The 22919-nt window shown below is 36.0% G+C and overlaps 1 protein-coding gene across 5 annotated transcripts; it reads left to right on the forward strand.

Moving 5' to 3' along the window:
* The first annotated feature begins 1186 nt into the window (after nt 1-1186).
* On the forward strand, nt 1187-22298 carry LOC108319673 (probable tRNA N6-adenosine threonylcarbamoyltransferase, mitochondrial). 5 transcript variants are annotated; one of them, XM_052868417.1, is made up of 13 exons: nt 1189-1491; nt 1573-1617; nt 2942-3016; nt 3454-3550; nt 4338-4428; nt 5036-5085; nt 7309-7499; nt 7646-7731; nt 13496-13571; nt 13701-13787; nt 13876-13990; nt 19884-19972; nt 21643-22298. In XM_052868417.1, the coding sequence occupies exons 1-13, from the start codon at nt 1435-1437 to the stop codon at nt 21769-21771; spliced, it is 1188 nt and encodes a 395-aa protein (XP_052724377.1). In that variant the 5' UTR covers nt 1189-1434; the 3' UTR covers nt 21772-22298. The 5 variants fall into 5 exon arrangements, with proteins under 5 accessions (XP_052724376.1, XP_052724377.1, XP_052724375.1 ...); XM_052868413.1 differs by having other exon boundaries at nt 1191-1487; XM_052868414.1 differs by having other exon boundaries at nt 1191-1487; nt 13704-13787.
* The last annotated feature ends 621 nt before the right edge of the window (nt 22299-22919 follow it).

The raw sequence follows: 22919 nt of genomic DNA on the forward strand, positions 1-22919 counted from the left end.
CTGAGTTCTTGGATTAGAATTCTATTCTTATCAAAGATTAATATATTTGTGAGAATCTTCACTTGACTTATATGTTAGATTGTGACCTTCTCAATCCTTTCTTAATTTGTATTCTTCTATGATTTATTTTTGTTGTGTCTTTTAAAATTTCAAATTCAAAAATAGAATCTTATAAGTAATACTTCTCTATGTAATAATTTGTCTAAAAGAAATAAGTTACAAAGTCATAATAGTTATATAAGTGTAGAAATACTTAAAACATATTACACATAAACAACACCTTAGATGAATCTCTCATGGTTTCAAGTCACCAACAAGAGGATATGATGAGAAGACTTGGTAGAATGGAAGAAGTGATGGCCCTTGAGAAGACTTTAAACATTGTAGAATGAATCACTATTTCAAACTTCTCTATAAATAAAAATCTAAAAACTTCCGCGATATTTTTTTAAAAGATTTAATTAATAATTGGTCCACATATTTAAATTTATGATTTATTTTAAATATACATAATTTTGAGTCCCAATATTTTTTAAATAAAATTAATTTAATTTATTATGTTAAATTAGGTTAAATCTATTTGATATGTGTTAAAATTTGAATATTTTTTATCTTGTGATTTTCTAATTTGTTATATGATACTTTCTAGATTTTAAAACGTAATATTTTTAAACATAATTTAAGATAATGAACCAAATTAACTCTATATAAAAAAATATTAAAAATTAATTGAATAAAAAATAAAGACTAAAGTAAAATATAGTTTAATATAAACTAAATTACTAATTAATCCTCTAAAAAAACAAACCACCAAATTCATCATTTAGATACTACGAGAGAACATTAGAATTTATGAAAGAACATTTGAACATCAGACAAGTGTACAAGAAAACCCTAAAATAACCAATTTGTTTCAATAGCATGATTATTTAAAATATATTCGTTAAATCAAATTTATTTTATAATATACATACCATATACAGTTGTTCTAGTTAAGTTCTTGAAATTAAAATTCTTCTAAAAATTCTATGTGCATTGAAGTGTAAATAAAAATATGAAATTGATATTAAAAATTAGGTGACATGACATTATAAAACCTAATTAAAATAAAATAAACCATATGGGATGATTTGAGAAATTATTTATCTGTTAAATTTTGAACGCCACGTGTACAATGGAGATTCGGTTAAATGTTTGGAGTGCTTCCCCCACTGGCAAAGTGTTCTCTTCTTTCCTTCTCCACACTCTCTGCAAAAATGCCACTCTCTCTCGTTACTATGGCGTCTCCATTAACACTTTCGCGTATAAAGCTCTTACTAAATCCACCTTCGCTTTTCTCCGCACTCACCAATCTCCGTAGAAACCAACTTCCACTCAAATCGCCGTTTACGACTTCTTCCAGCGCAATCTCATCCTCTTCGAAACGCCACGCCGATGTCGTCGTTTTGGGCATCGAAACTAGCTGCGACGACACCGCCGCGGCTGTCGTATGTAATCCGCGTTTGCCTTTCGTTAACTATTTTCCGTGTGACGGTTTCGTTTGTCGTTTAATGGTTTGTGTGTGTGGTATAGGTGAGAAGCGACGGTGAGATTCTGAGCCAAGTGGTGTCATCTCAGGTACGGTGTCTTATAATTGTGTTATATTTGCTGAATTCCCTTTCTTGCTTTGTTAGCCCGGTGTAAGAATATGTAAATATTGTTGAGATTGATGCTTGATTTTATTCTACGTACTCTTTTGTTCGAGTTGGAATGTTGATGGTGGATTTGTGTGAATTTGGATTGGCTTATTTAAAAGATAAATAAATTAGTAGTTCTCTTTAGCGAGTTCTTGAATAGGGTTTTTGAAATGATATAAACAATTATTGTATGAAAAATAAATTGAAAAGAACACGCAAAAGTTGTAATTGGTTCCATATACTTTTTTGGTGTCCGGTTTTTTCTTCTTCAACGACAATTTGTGTTTGTGCGCCTTCGTGCTTTTTGTCTCTTGTTAAAAGTTAGTTCAAATATCTTATTAAAAGAAATTTCCCTTAAGAAATCTCAAACAAACTGGTACTTGGTTAGTGATTGATAGAATTTATTTTGGTGTGGTGAGATTGCAGCAAACATTTTCATGAGGCATATTGGTTATACTGAAAATTGTGGTCTAATGCATTCCGCTTCAGCTTAAATATCTGATAGGTGGGTGGGAGTGTTATCTGAATGTGCTAATGCCACGCCTAACCCAGGCCAGAAGAAAAACTTAAGAGGGATATCCTAGGGCAGCATACTATGATGTAATAATGACCTAGTCAAAAGAATCCACATAAGAATATTGCAGAGGTAATTTTCATTGTTGTCTAAACTAGAATTAGGAACTAAGTTTTGTTAAATTGATTTTGCTACTTCTCGAAAGTTTATTTATCATTATGAGATGTAAGCACAGAGGGTGTTGATCTGCTGTGTTTGCACGTTCTGCCTAATGAATTACCACCAACGATCTAAGTATCATGTTTTTTATGAAGCACTTGATTTTATGGAACATGAAAAATGCTTAAGTTGTATCCTCTATTGGATAGTTTTAGAAATGTTGTTGTCATGTGGTTTTCACTTGTTTCTTCATGCAATCAATAATGTTAAATGTTTGATTGTATTTGAATCAAAAAGTATAGAATTTATTCTTGTAAAACATCTGATGTAATCTTTTATCGTTCTACTATATGTGCTAATTACGAAAGAATATCACCTTATATCTTCTAAAAAATGAAAAGTTTAAACAAAGAAAATAATCAGATTTCTTTAGACTGAATTTATCCTTACATCCAAGATTAGGCGGTGATAATGATTCCTGCCACCAAAATGGTGCTTCTTTTCCTTTGTCCTAAAAGGTTTATTCCTATCAGTGACTTAATTTTCTATTTATTCTTTTTTATTTCTAACTATGTAACTTCTCCAAATTAAGGCAGACCTGCTTGCAAAATATGGAGGAGTTGCTCCAAAAATGGCAGAAGAAGCTCACTCACAAGCTATAGACCGGGTACATCATTCCTGTTCAGTTCGTAATATATCCCAGCGGCTAGAACACATAGGGCACACTATTTATGTCCTGAGTATTTTCACATATTCATTTTTGGTGAACCTTTTGATAGTGTCTGCACACACACACCTCTTGTAGACCGCTTTTGTAAGTTTACTCATTTATGCACATTTACAATATTTCTTGCATATTAGGCTTCAATTATACATCTTCCTAGTGATTGTCTAGGTTGCTAGTGGAATTCCTTAAAACATAACCGTGGTGGAATGTAAGTAATTTCTGACTTACTTGGGGTGCTCTAGAATGATCTTTGGATAGTGCCACCAGGTTTTCAAATAAATGTTTAATATGACTTCTTATATGTTTTTCATTGCCTCTCTTTATCCCTCTTTTTCCCTTTCTATATGATTACTGACATGGGCATAACCTCTGGATAGGTTGTGCAAGAAGCCCTTGATAAAGCTTATATGACTGAGAAAGATCTCACTGCTGTTGCTGTTACTATTGGTCCTGGATTGAGTCTCTGTCTTCGTGGTAATGCATAATCTTAAGAAACTTTAAGAATGGAATTGCAAAAATTAGTCAGAAGTTCAGTGAGTGAATTTCGAGTAAGAATACTCATCATCTAGAGACTTAATAGTTATATTTAGAAGAATAAATACATTTTACATTTACTAGAATGAGAATAAAAAATAGACTACCTCCTTTGACTCTAATCTTTCAATAATAAATTAAATAGTCTAATTACCAACAGCACATGATATCATGTAATTTCAGCGTCAGCAACATAATGCCTGTTGAAAGGTATTAGAAGTGGACATTAATTGTGAAGAAACACTAATGTATGTGTCGCTTGGTGGAGATGCTATTTAACTAAACTTATCTGGTCGAAAATTAAAATATCAATTCAAGTTGTAGCTTTCTGATTCTCCAACTTAGCTTCTTATGCTATAAAACCACTATTTTAGGTAAAAGCACCACAAAGTATTTGCATGAAAATTGACAGTAAGTTTGTCTCCCCCTCCCCCAATTTTCTTGTAGACAGTATGAAACTATTGGCAGTGTCTCATTTTGTAATTTGGGCAACTGTACCTCAAAATACAATGAAATACGTCAAGCTTAGTCTCAGATATTAAAAATAGAATGTTCAAACTGTAGGCATGATATGTGAATGTCTGTTTTTGACTTCAAGTAATTTATTGGAAGGCATATCTCAGTCGCAATTATCCATGATTTCATTTTATTTTCTTATCATTCATATCCTTTAGAAGAATTCTTAATATTCAATATATATTCCTCAGTATTTGCTTGCACAATGCAGTGGGGGTTCAGAAAGCCCGTAGAATTGCTGGCAGATTTAGTTTACCAATTATTGGCATACATCACATGGAGGCTCATGCTCTGGTGGCCAGGTAAAGCGATAGTTCTCTAATGAATATGTAATCTTTTGCCTAATAGATAGATGTTGAGACCTGCTATTAATATTTGAAATGGATACCTTAAAGTCTTAAAAATAGAGAAACAAGAAACACTTGTTTGATAATAGTCAATTTAGAAAAAAAAAATAATATATACCTTTGTTTTGGAATCAGAAAATAAAAAAATCTCTTGAGTTTTTGTTTTATATTACACATGTTTTTCCTTATGCTTTCATATTTCCTTTTGTCTCTCTTATTTTCTGAAAATCAGTTTTATATTATAAAGGGTTAACTATGTTTTTAGTTCCTGAACTTTGATGCGAAATTGGAATTCGTTCTTGTTTGAAACTTTGATACTTTCATATATCCATTCACTTTTAAAGTTGGAGGACTAAAATGTATCAAAGCTTCGGACAGGAACAAATTCTAATTTCACTTTAAGGTTTAGGGACTGAAAACATACTTAACCCTGTTATAAATTAGATTTTCAAACTTAAGAACCAAAACACAAGCGAACACACCTTTAGTTATTGTGTGTTTTTATGCTTCTACATAGGAAATTACACTTTCTGTTGAGTCATACGTGACATTTTTGTTTTAGGTTAATTGAGAAAGATTTGCAGTTTCCTTTCACGGTCCTACTTATTTCAGGTAATACTCATGTTTTGGGTTTTAGTATTCTAGAATTTTTCTTACTCAGGTCTGTCTATTTTTCTTTCTTGGACCATGGAATAGTTGTTTCTTGTTATTGTTTGGGTTTCAAGGAAATTGGAATCTATGGCATGGCAGCATGGGTAATTAGGTCCATGGGGTATAAATAAATTAGGCTGGGGAAATTTTTAGTGCTTTTGTGATTTGAACATGAGTAGTTTGCAGGTTGACACTTGATTTTGTTTTTGCTATGATGATGAATACCTTGAGTCAAGCTTTGCCAGGAAAATTTGATGAATTGCATAAGAAATGCACATAAGATGTGACCAAGATATTTGGCAAGGAAATGCTATTGATATACATGTGCTTTAGACGTTCCATGATCATGGATTTTTGTGATGTATGTTAGACATTTGTGGTAGTATATCATACACTTGTGTGTATATATGGTAGAATCAATTAGTAACATCTTAGGAACTAAGTAGGGATTATGTATCATATGATTAGGATTGAACCACTCCTATTCATTCCAGAATCAATATATAGACATATTGTGTGGATTGTGCAGATTCACAATCTACCCCTAAATATATTGTTGAATTCCAATTATTTTGTAATCTCCTTGTCCTTATCTTTTCATACAAAGGAACATGTCTTCCACTTGTATTCTTCATTCTTTCCAATTATTTTTAAATAACTATGTTATGTATACTTGTTAGTAAATAACTACGGTTAGATAATTTTGTTTTCTACCCTCATTATTTAGAGCTTTTAACCATAGATTCTGTTACTGAGTCAGTTGCTCAGATATAGTTTGACATATCTGAGCAGCTGTACAACTGAAATTTTGATATCTATACACCGTTTATAAATGTTAGTATATCACTCCCTCTATCATATAGTTAGTCAATTTTATTGGAGATTTCATATCAACTAGAGATATGACAAAAATTACAATATACAAGTATAAATTTCACCTTACAAGTTGTTTTGCAAGGTTGAATTAGATTTAAAGTCCAATTTTTAAGATGATATCAAAGTTTATCCTAACGAGGTTTGTTAAGCCTACGGTACTACCACCAATTATCAGGTTGCTATCAAACCATTCACAAATATCTAGTCTCACATTTGAAATATTTAATCTTAAGCGTGAGGGAGTGTGTTGGAGATTTCACATCAACTAAAAATATCACCAAATTATTATATATAAGTAGATGCAAGCTAGATTTGTGAAGTTGAGTTATACTTTAGGCACGCTTTCTAAGATGGTATCAAAGCTTGTCTTAGCAAAAGTTTGTTGATCCTTCATGATATTTGCTATTGGGCATCCCTCTATTCCCACACTCACAATATTTAGTTGATTATGTAACCAAATTATAATATATAAGTGAGTGCAAATGATAGGGGTTGGAAAGTGTACAAGAGGAGAAGGAAAGTACCGAACGGTGCGGTTAAGGGAGTGGGGGTGAAGGACCAAACGGTTAGTGCGTTGGGGGAAAGGAACCGATCGGTTAGGGCGTTGGGGGGAAGGAAACGATCGGTTGAATGGTTGAACAATGGAAAGGTGGTGTCTCAGTTTGGGGAAGATTTCGGTTGTAAGGGGGAGAGGGTCAGAACCGCTATAAATAGAGCTCTTGTAACTCTGTCTAGAACGATTTACTTGTACATTGATTCTTTGGTTAATACAAACCCAGATTCTTTCTGTTTTGCTTCTTGTGATTGTGTTTGTGAGAGTGTTCTAGAGGTTTCTTTTCCCAGAAACCTAACAGCAAATCTTGTTTTATCAAATTTGTTTTGTAAAGTTGAGTTACAACCTGACAGTGACAGCTGTTCCAAACTACTAAAATACAATGATAATGATGACTGTAACTGACTCTCACAATAAACATGTAGACTCGTCTGTGTGGTTATCAGAGAATGGAACACATTAATTCTCATAACTCATGCCCTTCAACTCTCTCATTTTCTCTGTCCACTTCTATTATCTCTTTTTCACACTTTTCCAACATTTTCATACATTTGTTGTTCTTACACTCCCATTTCATATCTGCTTTGTTTGTTACTCTCACATTGTGATAAATGTCATTTACGGGGATGATTCTTGTGGTGTAGTTGCTGACTAGTCCAGTTGCAAAACTGTGATTTGATACAGCTACTGCTGACTGTATGTATATTCTTTAGGTATAATTACACTAGGCTAACTTGTGTGAGCTATATTTATAGGGGGGCACAATTTACTCATTCTTGCACGTGATCTTGGACAATACATACAACTTGGAACTACAATAGATGATGCTATTGGTGAGGCATATGACAAAACAGCAAAATGGCTTGGACTAGATTTGAGGAGAAGTGGTGGTCCTGCTATTGAGAAGCTTGCTATGGAGGGAAATGCTGAATCAGTCAAATTTTCTGTAAGTTAGCTGCACAATCTTATACCCCTCTACCCTCCCCTAGCTTGTGATCGTTGTCTTAGGTTGAATATCAATCTCTTCTGACGTTGCTTTGGCGGATGTCCTCCTACCAGTGGAAATTTAAGTTTATTACTTTGTCATTCTAGATTCCAATGAAGCAGCATAAAGATTGCAACTTCTCCTACGCTGGTCTTAAAACCCAAGTACGGCTGGCAATTGAGTCCAAAAAGATGTAAGTAAATATTTTAAGTTGTTTATTAATAGATTTGTTACTTTTTAAATAAATACATGGAACAGTGCTTGTTAGGGAGTTAATTGTATATAGGAGGAGGGGTAAAGTCACAGAGCCTAACTGCCTTGGCAGTTAGGAATAGTTTCTGTTAATGCTGTTAGTAAGTGATATAAAAGGGGGATTAGTGGTTGGTTGGGTTTAGTTTTGGAGTGTTATTGTTTGGCGGGAACTCTTGTAGTTCTTTGGAGGGAGGTTAAGCTCTCGGGTTACGTTGTATCACTATTCTTGTTGATTCTTTTCATTCTTTTCAATAAAAGGAGGCTGTATAATTCAGATAAGTGGTCTTTGTGTGTATTCGAGTGTTTTTCCATAGGTTCTTGATCCCAAGAACCTATCAGGATGAAGAAAACAGTGACAGAGTTCGTCGCGGGTTGTGTGATTTGTCAGCAGCATAAGTACTTAGCTGCCTCTCCTCAGGGTCTTTTGCAGCCATTACCAATACCACAAGCTATTTGGGAAGAAATAAGCCTTGATTTCATTGTTAAGCTACCCAAGTCACACGGGTTTGACGCAATACTGGTGGTAGTTGACAGGCTGAGTAAGTATAGCCACTTTATTGCTTTGAAACATCCTTATTCGGCTCGCACGGTTGCAGAGAAGTTCGTTCAAGAAATAGTAAGGTTACATGGGATCCCTATGTCAGTAGTCAGTGATAGAGACCCCCTGTTTTTAAGTGTATTTTGGAAAGAGCTCTTTAGGATGCAGGGTACTCAGCTCAGTATGAGCACCGCATACCATCCTGAGTCGGATGGCCAGACTGAAGTGGTGAACAGAATTTTGGAGGGATATTTGAGGTGTTTTTGCTCAGAACAGCCGAGGAGTTGGAAGTTGATGCTTCCTTGGGCTGAGTACTGGTATAATACCAGTTATCAAAGTGCAGCCAGGTGTTCCCCTTTTGAAATAGTTTATGGAAGAGCACCTCCGGCTTTGAGTCGGTTTATTCCTGGGGAGACAGCGGTGGAGTCGGTTGTTCAAGATTTGATGACAAGGGATGAAGCTTTGAAACAGCTTAAAATGCATTTAAGGCAAGCACAAGAGGTGAGGAGTAATCAGGCAAATAAAAAAAGGAAAGAATCAGACATTAAGATAGGCGATTGGGTCTATTTAAAGATTAGACCCCATAGACAATCATCCATGCCAACTCGCTTACATCCGAAGCTATCGGCAAGGTATTATGGACCATTTGAGGTATTACAGCAGATAGGGAAAGTTGCGTTTAGGTTGCAATTACCAGAGGCAGCCAGAATCCATCCCATATTCCACGTTTCCCAACTGAAGAAAGCTGTGGGGGAGAAGAAAGTGGAAAAAGAGCTTCCAGCTGAGTTACAAGCAGATGGACCACTGTTTAGACCAGCCAAGGTGCTGGACAGGAGAACTCGACAACTGGGAGCAGAGGAAATACCCCAAGTTTTGATAGAATGGCAAGAAGGGGGACAAGAGAGTGCCACATGGGAAGATGAGGTGACTATACAAGAGCAATACCCGGAGTTCAACCTTGGGGACAAGGTTGTTGGAGGAGCAGGGAGTAATGTTAGGGAGTTAATTGTATATAGGAGGAGGGGTAAAGTCACAGAGCCTAACTGCCTTGGCAGTTAGGAATAGTTTCTGTTAATGCTGTTAGTAAGTGATATAAAAGGGGGATTAGTGGTTGGTTGGGTTTAGTTTTGGAGTGTTATTGTTTGGCGGGAACTCTTGTAGTTCTTTGGAGGGAGGTTAAGCTCTCGGGTTACGTTGTATCACTATTCTTGTTGATTCTTTTCATTCTTTTCAATAAAAGGAGGCTGTATAATTCAGATAAGTGGTCTTTGTGTGTATTCGAGTGTTTTTCCATAGGTTCTTGATCCCAAGAACCTATCAGTGCTGTAACTTGATGGACTGTGTATCCCATATCTTATCAAATTTAATTGTCTAATGTGGTTAGTAGCGCAAATTTAATTCAACATAAAAAGTTCTGTATTGAAGAAATGTCTGATGACCATGTTCTGTTCAATGTTATCCTTTTATTTTTGTCAGCACAAATTTAATTTAATGTAAAAATCATTCTGCATTGAAGAAATGTCTGATTACCACATTCTGTTCAGTGTTATCTTTTATTTTTTCTCAGTGTGAGATTACTGCTAATATTCTTGTTAGGATATTTATCCTATTTTATCATCATTATATTATGTCAAGGGTTACTGTTAGGTTTTTGAGTAGGAAACCTAATTAACCACAATCATAGTAGGCAGAAAAGATAATGAAAGAATGAATTTCTCTTATTAATGGTAATCAAATTCTCTAAACAAGGATAGTTGGGAGTATAACCTCCCTTACAGGACTATAGCTGCCTGTTAACAACCTCAATAATCAAAAGCATAATCCTAACAATAAAATCTAGCTCTATTTATATTAAATATTTCTCGCCTATCTTATACTGAATATTTCCCTAGAATATAGCTCTATTTACTATAAATATCTTATACTGAATATTTCCCTGTAATATAGCTTTATTTACTATAAATATCTTATACTGAATATTTTCCTATAATATAGCTCTATTTACTATAAATATTTCCCGCCCATCCTAACTGCTACAACAGTTAGGATAGTAACTCTTCAATCGATCGGCGCCAGTTCTTCACCTCTTTCCACCGTTCGGCTCGAGCCCTCACCGCCTTCAGTTGTTCGGCTCGACCTCTCCCCGCCTTCCACCATTCGATGCCCTTCTTCTTCTCTCATATACTTTCTTCTTCTTTCGTATACCTTCCAACCCCTAACATTATCTATTACCTTATATCCTATCATTAGACCCTGCTGCAGAACAACCTTGTCCTCAAGGTTGGAACCGGGAAGCTTGATCTCATGGCTCCTCTTCATCCTCGTGTTATCATATGAAGGGGACCCACTGGCTACAGCCCTCCAATTCAGGTCTAGAGGCTTGGGTGGTGGCAATTCCTCCTCCAATGACTCCCATTCTTCCTGGATCGTATTAGCTTCCAACATTCTGGTCACCTTTTTTCCAAAATCGTAGGCCCTGAGAAAATGGTCTTCGAGGTCTTTCCATACTTCAAACAGCTCTCTCCCCTCTGCAAGTGTATCAAGAATTGCAAGTGTTAGGATATTTATCCTATTTTATCATCATTATAGTGTGTCAAGGGTTACCCTATTTATCATGATTATATTGTGTCTAGGATTATCCTATTTATCATGATTATATTGTGTCTAGGGTTACCCTATTTATCATATACTTGTGTATCAATTTATTCTTATAAATAGAAGATTGTGAGAGGGATCAATCAAGCCCTCTAGAATTATTTTACAGTTCAATCTTAAGTTGGTATCAGAGCGAGTCGATCCCGCTCTGGTTTCTGTCTCGTAATATATATTTGTCCGGTGCCACAGTTCTTCGTCGCCCGCCACAGTTGGGAGCTGGTGCCCCTTCCCCCAGGAAAAAAGGCGGTTGGTTGTCGATGGGTGTATGCAATTAAAGTTGGCCCTGATGGTGAAATTGATCGGCTCAAAGCTCGGCTTGTTGCAAAAGGTTACACTCAGGTTTATGGTCTTGATTATTGTGACACTTTCTCTCCTGTAGCCAAGATGACTACTATTCGTCTCTTATTTGCCATGGCAGCCATTCGTCACTGGCCACTTCATCAATTGGATATCAAGAATGCCTTCCTACATGGTGATCTTGAGGAAGAAGTTTATATGGAGCAACCTCCTGGGTTTGTTGCTCAGGGGGAGTCTGGTATGGTATGCAAATTGCATCGATCTCTATATGGCCTCAAGCAATCCCCGCGTGCTTGGTTTGGAAAGTTTAGCTCCATTGTTCAAAAATTTGGGCTAAAACGCAGTGAAGCAGACCATTCAGTTTTTTATTGTCATTCTTCTCTCGGGAAATGTGTTTACTTAATAGTATATGTTGATGATATTGTCATTACAGGAAATGATGTTGTTGGAATATCTCAACTAAAAGAGTACTTGTGTAGACATTTTCAAACCAAGGATCTTGGAAGTCTCAAATACTTCTTAGGCATTGAAGTAGCGCAATCAAAAGATGGAGTTGTAATCTCCCAAAGGAAGTATGCTTTTGATATATTACAAGAAATAGGCATGATTGATTGTAGACCGGTAGACAATCCCATGGACCCAAACCAGAAATTAAGGACAGGAGAAGGTGAATTATTCTCCGATCCAGAGAGGTATAGGAGACTGGTTGGAAAACTGATTTATCTCACTATTACAAGGCCAGATCTATCCTTTGCAGTTGGAGTGGTTAGTCAGTTCATGCAGGCTCCATGTGTTGACCATTGGAATGCTCTCATTCGCATCCTAAGGTATGTAAAGAAGGCTCCCGGGCAAGGATTGTTATATGAAGATAAAGGAAGCATTCAGGTCTCTGGGTATTGTGATGCAGATTGGGCAGGTTCACCTATTGATAGACGGTCTACTACAGGATATTGTGTTTTTCTGGGAGGAAACATTATTTCATGAAAAAGTAAGAAACATAATGTAGTAGCTCGATCAACCGCGAAAGCCGAGTATAGGGCAATGGCATCACTAACATGTGAACTTATATGGGTGAAACAATTCCTTCAAGAGGTTAAATTTTGTGACATCCATACTATGAAGATGTATTGCGACAATCAAGCTGCTCTCCACATTGCATCAAATCCAGTGTTTCACGAGAGGACTAAACATATAGAAATTGATTGTCATTTTGTTCGTGAAAAGTTGTTAACCAAAGAAATATGTACTGAGTTTATTAGGTCAAACGATCAACTCGCAGATGTATTGACCAAGTCATTAAGGGGTCCTCGGATTAAGTTTATTTGTTCCAAGCTTGGTACATACAATTTGTATGCTCCAGCTTGAGGGGGAGTGTTAGGATATTTATCCTATTTTATCATCATTATAGTGTGTCAAGGGTTACCCTATTTATCATGATTATATTGTGTCTAGGATTATCCTATTTATCATATACTTGTGTATCAATTTATTCTTATAAATAGAAGATTGTGAGAGGGATCAATCAAGCCCTTTAGAATTATTTTACAGTTCAATGTTAAGTGCAAGCCCCCTTTTCTGTTTGCTGGCCCACCTCTTCACAGAATCCATCCTTCTCTCCGGGGCATTGATTCTTCCATCCACCCTTCCCTCCAAAGCCTTCATTCTTCCTTCCATCACGCGTCTCTCCCAATGATCCAGCGTCCTTTCACCGTTCGGTTCGACCTCTCCCCGCCTTCCACCGTTCGGTGCCCTTCTTCTCTCATACTTTCTTCGTCTCTCGTATACCTTCCAACCCCTAACATTATCTATTACCTTATATCCTATCTGTTACCCTATTTATCATGATTATATTGTCTCAAGGGTTACTCTATTTATCATGATTATATTGTGTTTAGGGTTACCCTATTTATCATGATTATATTGTGTCTAGGGTTATCCTATTTATCATGTACTCTTGTATCAATTTATTCTTATAAATAGAAGATTATGAGAGAGATCAAGACCCTCTAGAATTATCTTACAGTTTAATTCTCAAGTATTCTATTCTTGTAGATGTAGCATTCACCTACAGGATAACTAATTGACTGATCTTGCAAAGTGCAATGTATAATGCAAGAAGTATTTTTGTGATGCATTGGTAAAATTAAATTATGCTGACACTTTTTTATTTTTATTTTTGCCTGCTCACGAGTGTATGAATATGAAAAATTGACAGTGATGCCAAAATTCCAATCTCTTCTGCAAGTGAGGAAGATAGAATGTCACGGGCTGATATTGCTGCTTCTTTTCAGGTTTGTTATACTTTCAAGTCTATTTAATGCACTCCGATTAGATTTCCTCATCTTTTTTATTCACCTTTAACCCATATTTTTTAGCATGTGTTATATAACTATTATGTATTCCATTTTCACAATGTTAAGCAGCGAACTGCTGTGTTACATCTTGAAGAAAGGTGTGAACGAGCAATACAGTGGGCATTGAAGATGGAGCCTTCTATAAGACACTTGGTAGTTTGGAATTTAAATGTTGCCAGGTCTAATAACATCAGTCCTCCTTTGTACTAAAAATCCAAATGACCTGTCTTTTTTGTTGTAGGTTGTCTCTGGTGGTGTTGCATCAAATCAATATGTAAGGGCTCGACTTGATATGGTTGCGAAGAAGAATGGCCTGCAACTTTTATGCCCTCCTCCTCGGCTCTGTACTGATAATGGTAATAATTTTTTCTTAATTTTGCTTTTATTTGTGAAAGCTAACTCAATACCGTGGTTCATTACAAATTTAACTGTCCGAAGTCAGAATAAGTAAGGGTTGTGTTAGACAACCAAATAAAAAAGTGGCCATGTTAGAATTGTATAGAGAGTAATCGAGAAAAACAATACTACTGTGTTATCATGTAAAGAAAACAGAGTAAAAGTAATGGGACAAGACTGAAGTGTGACCATTGTCACAACATTGATTACTATTATGCTCTGCATTATCGACCCTCTAAAATAACTACAGTGGTGTACTTTGCTTCTACCGATCCTCTTGCACAGTTTGTTGCTCCATAATCTGCTCCCGTCACAACATGCCATCAACAATCTTCAATGATTTCCTATGATGGTATGGGGATTGTCAAGCCTTTTGTTCCACTGCTTCTGTTACACACCCCAATAATTCTGTCATTAACGTCTTTTACTCTTTGGGCTCTAGATCCTTCATTTTGGAGCCATTGATCATATATCTGGTAATAAATATATTTTTTCTTCTCTTTCTATTTCTGGATTTTCGCCTTGGCAAATGGTTCTTAAGCACAGTCCTAGATATTGATATTGTCCATCCTATTCATTCTCTTACTATTCATAATGTTCTTTACATCCTTAGGGCTCCTTTTAATCTATTGTCGATCATTAAACTTACAAGGTCTCCTAATTGTGTCATTTCTCTTACTAAAGATTCTATTTGCTTGCGGAATTGGAGGATGGAACAAATGATTTGCTTTGGATGTGAGTCTGTTAGGCAATTAAAGGTTTACGTGAGAAGGGGTAAAAAAGGGATGAAATAAGTAGTGGGAGACGGTGGTTAGTTGGTTAGAAGAGAGAGAGGGAATATAAATAACAAACAGATTAAGGAGAGAGGGAATCGAATATTATTTTGGAATTGAGACTGGACCTCTTGGCCAGTGGAGGAAGGGAGGCTTCCTTGGGGGAGAGATAGACACCTGTATTCATCTTTTCTACACATTACATAGGAAATAGGAATACAGATACATGCATATTTCTTTATACTGTTGAGTGTGTGTGTGAGTATTTTTGCTACTGTTCGGTTCCTTGCATAAAGGAACCTAACAAAGTCTCATGGCCTCTGTCACTTGATCAAGCCTTCTCTTTTTGGATCAACAGTAGTAGATCCCCACCCCCAATTCATGCTTACTCAGGAAATCCAAGTCTTTGAAAATTGAAACAGTTAAAGCCCAGTCTTTCCACGTTAAAATCTGTCTTGTGAGTCATGTCCAAGGTAGTCAAAATCATATCTTACTCAAGATTATAAAATCCTACAAAATTTATGAAATTTATATAATATATATATATATATATATATATATATATATATATGTTTCAGTATCTAAATGAATAGGGCCGAGAAACACACCTTTCTGCTATCACCTTCCATTCTTTCTTGCTCCTGAGTCACTTGCTCCAAGCTCTTCGAGTCCAAACCGAGCGGTGGGTATCTACTAAAGGCACTTCGACGGTCAAGTCAGATTTTACTCAATGAACTTAATTCACAATTAAGTATTAGAATTCAATTAAGCTACCCTTACCTCTATAACTTACCCTTATATTTATAGGTATTTTTTGGACCCTAAATTGATGTTAGCCCAATAATATAGATATTTTGTGGACCTTACATTGATGTTGGCCCAATAATACTAATATTCGCACTGACCCAATTACAGCCCAACACTCACAGGCCCAATTCACCTGCTTACATATTAACTTAAGGAATACACCGAACGACCTTGACCATATACCGTTTGGCTAATAGATCACGTTTGTCATTGGCGCTGACTTATTACCTTGTTAACCGATTGGATTAGACACCATACCATACATATGCCCCCCAAGTCCGAGCTAACCATAGTTAACAATAGGACTTATAATAGGCTTATGTATTGAACCTCACTCGAGACAACCCTGTAACCGTTACTGCAGTTATCATGCAAAAAATATACCTATTCCTGTGTCTAGCGAAACAACAATTAAAAGAATTTTGCACCGTTGGATCTAGGTTATACATCCTTAGATGAGCATTTTATTTTCCCGCACTGTTGGAAGTTGCAGTGTCTGCCAACCAAGTCCGGTAGATCAATCTTCATCCTACGACCCTTGTTGTTTGCCAGCCCGCAATTTACTCCGGATAAATATGGTAAGACCAGTACAATTTTTCACTTTACAGTGATAATTTCAGAGCATAGCGTTGGGTCTTCATAACACAAGGTAAGAATGAAAACTGTAAACTTATCGTCTTCTGAAGAGTCAATGGGAAGGGGGAGGCAAGGCATCGAGGGTGGCGCGTCACCTGCGGTAGCGTCCCAGTCGTTACCTTCTAGCACCAAACCCAGTGGGCCAGAAGACATTAAAGAAATAATGCTTAGTGGCAAAAGGGCTTTGATCTATGGTGGCGTCATGGATGAAGGCCCTTGACAACCTGCCTCACCATCTCCCTTCCCGAAAACTGATAAATTGCCTTGGATGGGATGGTATGATCTGTCTTTTTGGTATTTTACTTTTGACATGTTCATGATTGGTCTAAATTTCATGTTATTTTTCAGGCATGATGGCAGCTCAAAAACCAAAGAAGAATTGGTTTAAATCTGTAGCAGATAAATTTGGACTAGGGGAATCATCGCAATAGCAACCGAGTTCTTCTCGTACCCCTGTAGTTCCAAGCCGAACAGCCACACCCTATCGAAATCTTGGAGTGGCTACAAGGGCTATGACAACTCGTGCACCGACCCTTGAGCCAATTCTGACAACTTGTCAACCTATTCCTAAACCAACTCTGACACCTCTTCAACCTACTCCCGAGCCATTGTTATTGTAGTTGGGCCAATTAGCACCATTCCTGCTGCCACCCAAACCGAGAAAGAAAGGAAAAGTGGTCGAGACGTGACAAAGTTGCTCATAAGAAAGGGAAGAAGGCCGCCCCCTCGTATCGTCCACGTCTTGACGGGATTTGGAGTTCAACCTTTCTTCTTGGTCACAAAATAAAGTTTAACCTGGCGGACGATGAACAAGGGGTTGTGGAAAACATGTTCGAACAACAATTAGCCGACTCAACACTCGAACTATCCTGCCGAGCGAATCTTGCTAATTGGCATTTAGCATATGCCTCTGACAGGGGTAGACTAAGGGCTCAGTTAAACGAGTCTTAGGGTGAGAATGCAACCTTATAGCTAAGACTGGAAGAAGCAATTGCTGCTCATTCAAAATGTGAGGAGAAACAAGTAGAGTCCTCCTAATTACTAGCCGACGTTGAACGCATAATGGGAGATGCTTAGAAAACCAGTCGTGAGCTTAAAAGACAAAACGAGGAACTGGCAGAAGCAGTTGAAGGCCATAAAAATCGAAACCAGGAACTCGATGAGACTGTTTTGAAGCTGAAGGAGCAGATGAATGAATTACTTGCCTTCAATTGGAACCTTAGTACAGTTGGGCACGATGTGCGACGTGAAAGGGATGCTTGATTGCCAAGTTGCAAGCCCAAGACATACAAATTGAGGAAATGAAAAAGGCTATCTATGAAGAGCATTCCCTAGGTTTTGAAAAGGCAATGAGGTAGATCCCCTACCTTCTCAATGTGTCCACTGATGGAGATGGTTTTGATGTCATGAAGGACATATATCAAGGACAATTGGTTCCTCTGAAGGACATTCCAAATGAAGAGCTTGAGGTAGAAATTATAGTGGAACCAATAGAGGAAGTGGTTGTTGAAGAAGGCAATGAAGGAGTAGACGTGACAAGCGATCCAGAAGGAGTGGATCCATCAGTAGAGGGCGCAGTTGCAGACGAGATTAACATAATAGATTAACCTGTGCCCACTTACAATATTTTTGTTGCATCTTGAAAGTGTGGTTTAAACTCTGTGATTTGGTGAACATTGGTTATGAAATCTACACTCTTAGTATTTGGAAACTTAAAATGCATGATTGTTAGTGAAAACAATTATCTGTGTTGCTTGCTATTTATTATATCAACTCGTGACAAATACACACATTCTTGCAATATGTTATCTATGCTGAAGTTAGTTGCCTGTAACATACCACCAGTGGAGTGAACATAGCAATTAGCCATACATATTAAGTGAACAAAAGTTCACTTTATATATTTACCAAACGTAATGAGAAAATGATAATGCATGTGTGTCGTTATGCACTAATTAGTTAATGACAGGCGTTCATTTAGAACATTTCCTAGACTTCATGAAAGAAGGAGAGTTCGCTGAGAGCCTTCATCACCTATCGGTTGACTAAGAGTTAACCAAGGATGTTCCTTAGACTTGATAAGAAAATGAAAGTTCCCTAGCAATGTTCCTCATCGCTCGGTTGTCGCTAAGAGTTTTTTCAGAATGTTCCCTAGTTTTCTTGAACAATAGTGAGAGTTCACGGAGAACGTTCCTCACTGCTCGGTTGATGCTAGGAGTTCACGTAGAACGTTCCCTAGACTTCATGAGAGTGAGAGTTCTCTAGGAATCATTCCTCATTGCTCGGTTGATGCTAGGAGTTCACATAGAACGTTCCCTAGACTTCATGAGAGAGTGAGAGTTCACTAGGAATCGTTCTTCACTGCTCGGTTGATGCTAGGAGTTCACGTAGAATGTTTCCTAGACTTCATGAGAGAGTGAGAGTTCACTAGGAATCGTTACTCATTGCTCGGTTGACGCTAGGAGTTCACCTAGAACGTTCCCTAGACTTAATGAGAGAGTGAGGAACGATAGGTTGATGCTACTGACTAAGATACCTCCGTTAGTGAGGAGAGAACTATAGGTTTTAGCCCAAAATGTTTCAGTATCTAAATGAATAGGGCCGAGAAACACACCTTTCTGTTGTCACCTTCCTTTCTTTGTTACTCCTGAGTCACTTGCTCCAAGCTCTTCGAGTCCAAACCGAGCGGTGGGCACCTGTTAAAGGTACTCCGATGCTCAAGTCAGATTTCAAAATGAACTTAATTCACAATTAAGTATTAGAATTCATTTAAGCTAACCTTACCTCTGTAGCTTACCCTTATATTTATAGGTATTTTTTGGACCCTAAATTGATGTTAGCCGAATAATATAGATATTTTGTGGACCTTACATTGATGTTGGCCCAATAATACTAATATTCGCGCTTGCCCATTTACAACTCAACACTCACAAGTCCAATTCACCTGCTTACATATTAACTTAAGGAATACACCGAACGGCCTTGACCATATATCGTTTGGCTAATACATCACGTTTGTCATAGCGCTGACTTATTACCTTGTTAACCGATCGAATCAAACACCATACCACGTTTGTCATTGGCACTGACTTATTACCTTGTTAATCGATCGGATCAGACACCATATATATATATATATATATACATATACACACACAAATAACCATATACATGTGCGTATTAAAGCAGCATAAATTATTGTATATTACTTGAAACTCATAATTGAAGTGGACTTAAAATGTAGTACTAAAATAGCAATTAAAGGATCAAGCTGTATCATATTATATAGAAGTTGTATTTCCGTTGAGGGGAAAAGTTGTCAATCAAACTTGTTTTAACCCATGTGGAATGGCATTGACAAATGATATAGATGAAATCTAGAGCGAGTCCTTTCCCCATATTCCGTCTCCTTGGTGCACTTCGTGAAGATATAGAAAAAACACTTCATTTCTCATTTGTAATATTTCAATTCTCTCCTTTGTAGATATTCTGCCAATCCAGAATTAGCTGTTGCATGAATTTTCATTTCGTTTATCTAATATCCTTTTTATCCAATGTTTAAAAAACAGATTAGGATGGTACTAATTCAATATGGACAAGTTTGTTTATGGTTCATGAAAGCTTTTGAACTGAATAGGTGTAATGATTGCTTGGACTGGTATTGAGCATTTCCGCATGGGAAGATATGACCCTCCTCCGCCTGCCGAAGAACGTGAAGATTTTGTGGTGTGTTTTCTTGAACATTGACAATTTATTGATTAAAGCACTTTTATATCAGCTGAATTTGCTTTTCTATTATAATTCTCTCGATGGATTTGAATAATTTATTATCCTAACTATATCTCTAGTTCTTGTAAAATGAGTGAGTTTTGACTTTGGTCCCTTATTGATTTTAATCCTTGTAAATTATTTTTCTTTGTTTGTCATCCTTCCAAAATTCTAATTTTGATCTCTAAAATCAATTTGGGATAGACAAATAGCGTTGTAGACATCTTAAAAGGTTTTTTAGAGCTACTTGCTGACATTCTATCACTTTAGCTGATACTGCCTAGAATGATTACTTGACACATAAGCAGTTAACCAGTGTCATGTAATAGTAACAGGATAAAATACAATGATTTTTAAGTTTAGAAAGTACACTCATCCTATTAGGACTAAGCATATTTAAGCCTAATTTATTTAATTAAAAAGTTTGAATAAGTTTTTAGACTCTGCAAATTAAGTGTTTTGATTTTGTTCCATGTAAATTTTTTATTTGTTTTTAATCTCTCTAAAATTGAAAGCCATTTTTCTACACGTAGTTATTATGACGTTGTTTATGTATTAAATGAAAAGTCAAGTGAGTATTCCAAGCGGTGTTTACTAATGTTGTTATCTAGTTTGCGTAAATAACACCTTAAATATATATATATATATATATATATATATATATATATTATTTATCTATTCTAACCAAAATTAGTGATTTCAATTTTTAAAAGATAAGAAAAATAGTTTACATCAAATAAAGCCAAAATTCATACATTCTATAAGGACTAAGTATAATTATTTCAAACTTGCAATGATGAAAAATAAAGAAAAAGATTTGTAGGGGCCAAAACATAAATTTACTCGTTTTAAAGTACTCAACATATTTAAACTTTGAAAAAAGATGTATGGTCGACACTTTTTTGTACCATCAGGCTGAGTAATAATTTGAACCAACTCTAAAACAATGTTATATCCATTTGTGGGTGAATCTTGCTATGAACTCATTTGGGAAATCCTGTTAAGATGAATTTAACCTCTTATAATTCTTTTCTATATCCGTATCTAATCCATTGTTTGCCTGATTGTGCTTTGGGTTTTTCACGTATCACAGTTGTGTGATTTTATTCCTTTGAATTTGTATCAATTAAACTCGGGTATTATAAAGGTGCAATTTCAGTTATGCCATCTATTCATCGCAACTATACGAGTTTAGTCCTTTTCAAAATTGAAATCTGCTTACATCGCATCAATTTATAACATGTATGGGGTATTACAATTTCACAATTAGGATATCTAGGGAATGGATCCAACTGGGAACCTGAGGGACTTAAATAGCAAGTTTTTACAATACCTCAAGGACTCGGTTGGCACAAGTGAAACCTGGAAAACTAAAACCGCACAATCATAATAGCCTGATAGTCAAAAGTGCAATTAAGCCTTTCATTTTTAACCAAATGTACTAGGCCATAGGATTTAGCATACTTATAATTGATGCTGTTGTTGATGTTACTGTTAATAATGTAAAAGTCACACGAATTTAGTGCAACACTGGACCTTCTCTTCTCTTAATTTGAGTTAACCTGTGCTGCGTACTATGCTTGTGCTTCACTAGTCTCTAAAATTTGTTGAATTATGATTTATTTCAGTATGATATACGCCCAAGGTGGCCGCTGGGAGAAGAGTATGCTGAAGGAAAAAGTGAAGCCCGTTCCTTAAGAACAGCTCGTATTCATCCATCTCTTACATCTATAATTCAAGCATCATTGCAACAGTGACACTGCTTGAACTTCCATGTTGCTTCAGCCCCTGTATGAAGATTCTCTGCAGGACAAGCCTCGCTTTGGACTTATCTATGATTTGCCCTAATGACATCCGTGGCCTGATTTTCAATATTACGTGAAAATATGTGTCCACTTTGTTGCTTTGCTGTGGAAATTGGTCATTGGCATCGAGCAGTATGTGGAGAAATTCCAGCAAAGCAATGTCACTGCAATGAGAAACATTATAATGATGGTTGGTAGAAATGAAAACAGGAGTGAGTTGGGGACAGATACAAATTGATTATTCTTTAAACAATTTTACCACTTAGAATAGGAAAAAAGGCAAGGAAATCTTGCATTTAAATCTTGTGATTTAGGCAATCTTCTGCATAACCTCTGGATGTATGTTTAGGTTTTCTTCTTTCACATCCACATTTCTCATTTCTTACCATGCATGACAAAAGTGTTAATATAACATCTGTGTAAGTCTTGACATACTTCTTTTCCCCCATTTGTATATTATGATTTTGGAAATTTGGCTTGATAGCATTCTTTGATATTATTACTCTGCATTATAATACGATAGTATTCACTTGGATCAAATTACACCCGTCAATGAAAAATTGATACCATTTAGGGTTACCAAATTTAATAATCGTATGTTAAGATTCTTTTTTTCTTAGTAAAGATGCATGTTGGTTGATTCAATATTCATTTGATTTATGAAATACGAGGAAAACCATAATAACGTTTAGCTAAAAGAACTGAGAGATAGAAGCACGTGATATATTATTGAAATTGAAGTTTTAATTATTTTTACTGTATATGATATTGTTTTAAAATGTAGATGACTATTTTTTCTTTTAGATAACTATTTTATTTATATAGTTTTTTGTGTTGAAGGTATATTTTTTACATAAAATATTATCGTAATTTTGGTGTTTTATTGATGCAATCAATATTAATAGACTTAAGAAATGGTATTACGGAAATATTCTTATTTACTATAGTTCAAAAATAATTAATATTATGAATGTATTTAGTTTCAAATTTAAAAAGTTAATTAATAATATTTTCTCTTTAAACGTTAATATTTAAGGATAACTTTGAAATAAAAATTACACAATAAGGTCTCAATATCTCATATTTACAAATGAAAAATA

The sequence above is a fragment of the Vigna angularis genome, chromosome 9, assembly GCF_016808095.1.
Source record: "Vigna angularis cultivar LongXiaoDou No.4 chromosome 9, ASM1680809v1, whole genome shotgun sequence".
In the NCBI taxonomy this organism is placed as follows: Eukaryota; Viridiplantae; Streptophyta; class Magnoliopsida; order Fabales; family Fabaceae; genus Vigna; species Vigna angularis.

Bases quoted from the DNA above. Each gene is read 5' to 3' on its own strand.
- LOC108319673 (XM_052868413.1), top strand. From the start codon at position 1,191: ATGTTTGGAGTGCTTCCCCCACTGGCAAAGTGTTCTCTTCTTTCCTTC. The intron at 3,551-4,337 runs GTAATGCATAAT...TGCACAATGCAG, and splicing joins ATTGAGTCTCTGTCTTCGTG to TGGGGGTTCAGAAAGCCCGT. The intron at 13,991-19,883 runs GTAATAATTTTT...TGAACTGAATAG, and splicing joins TCGGCTCTGTACTGATAATG to GTGTAATGATTGCTTGGACT.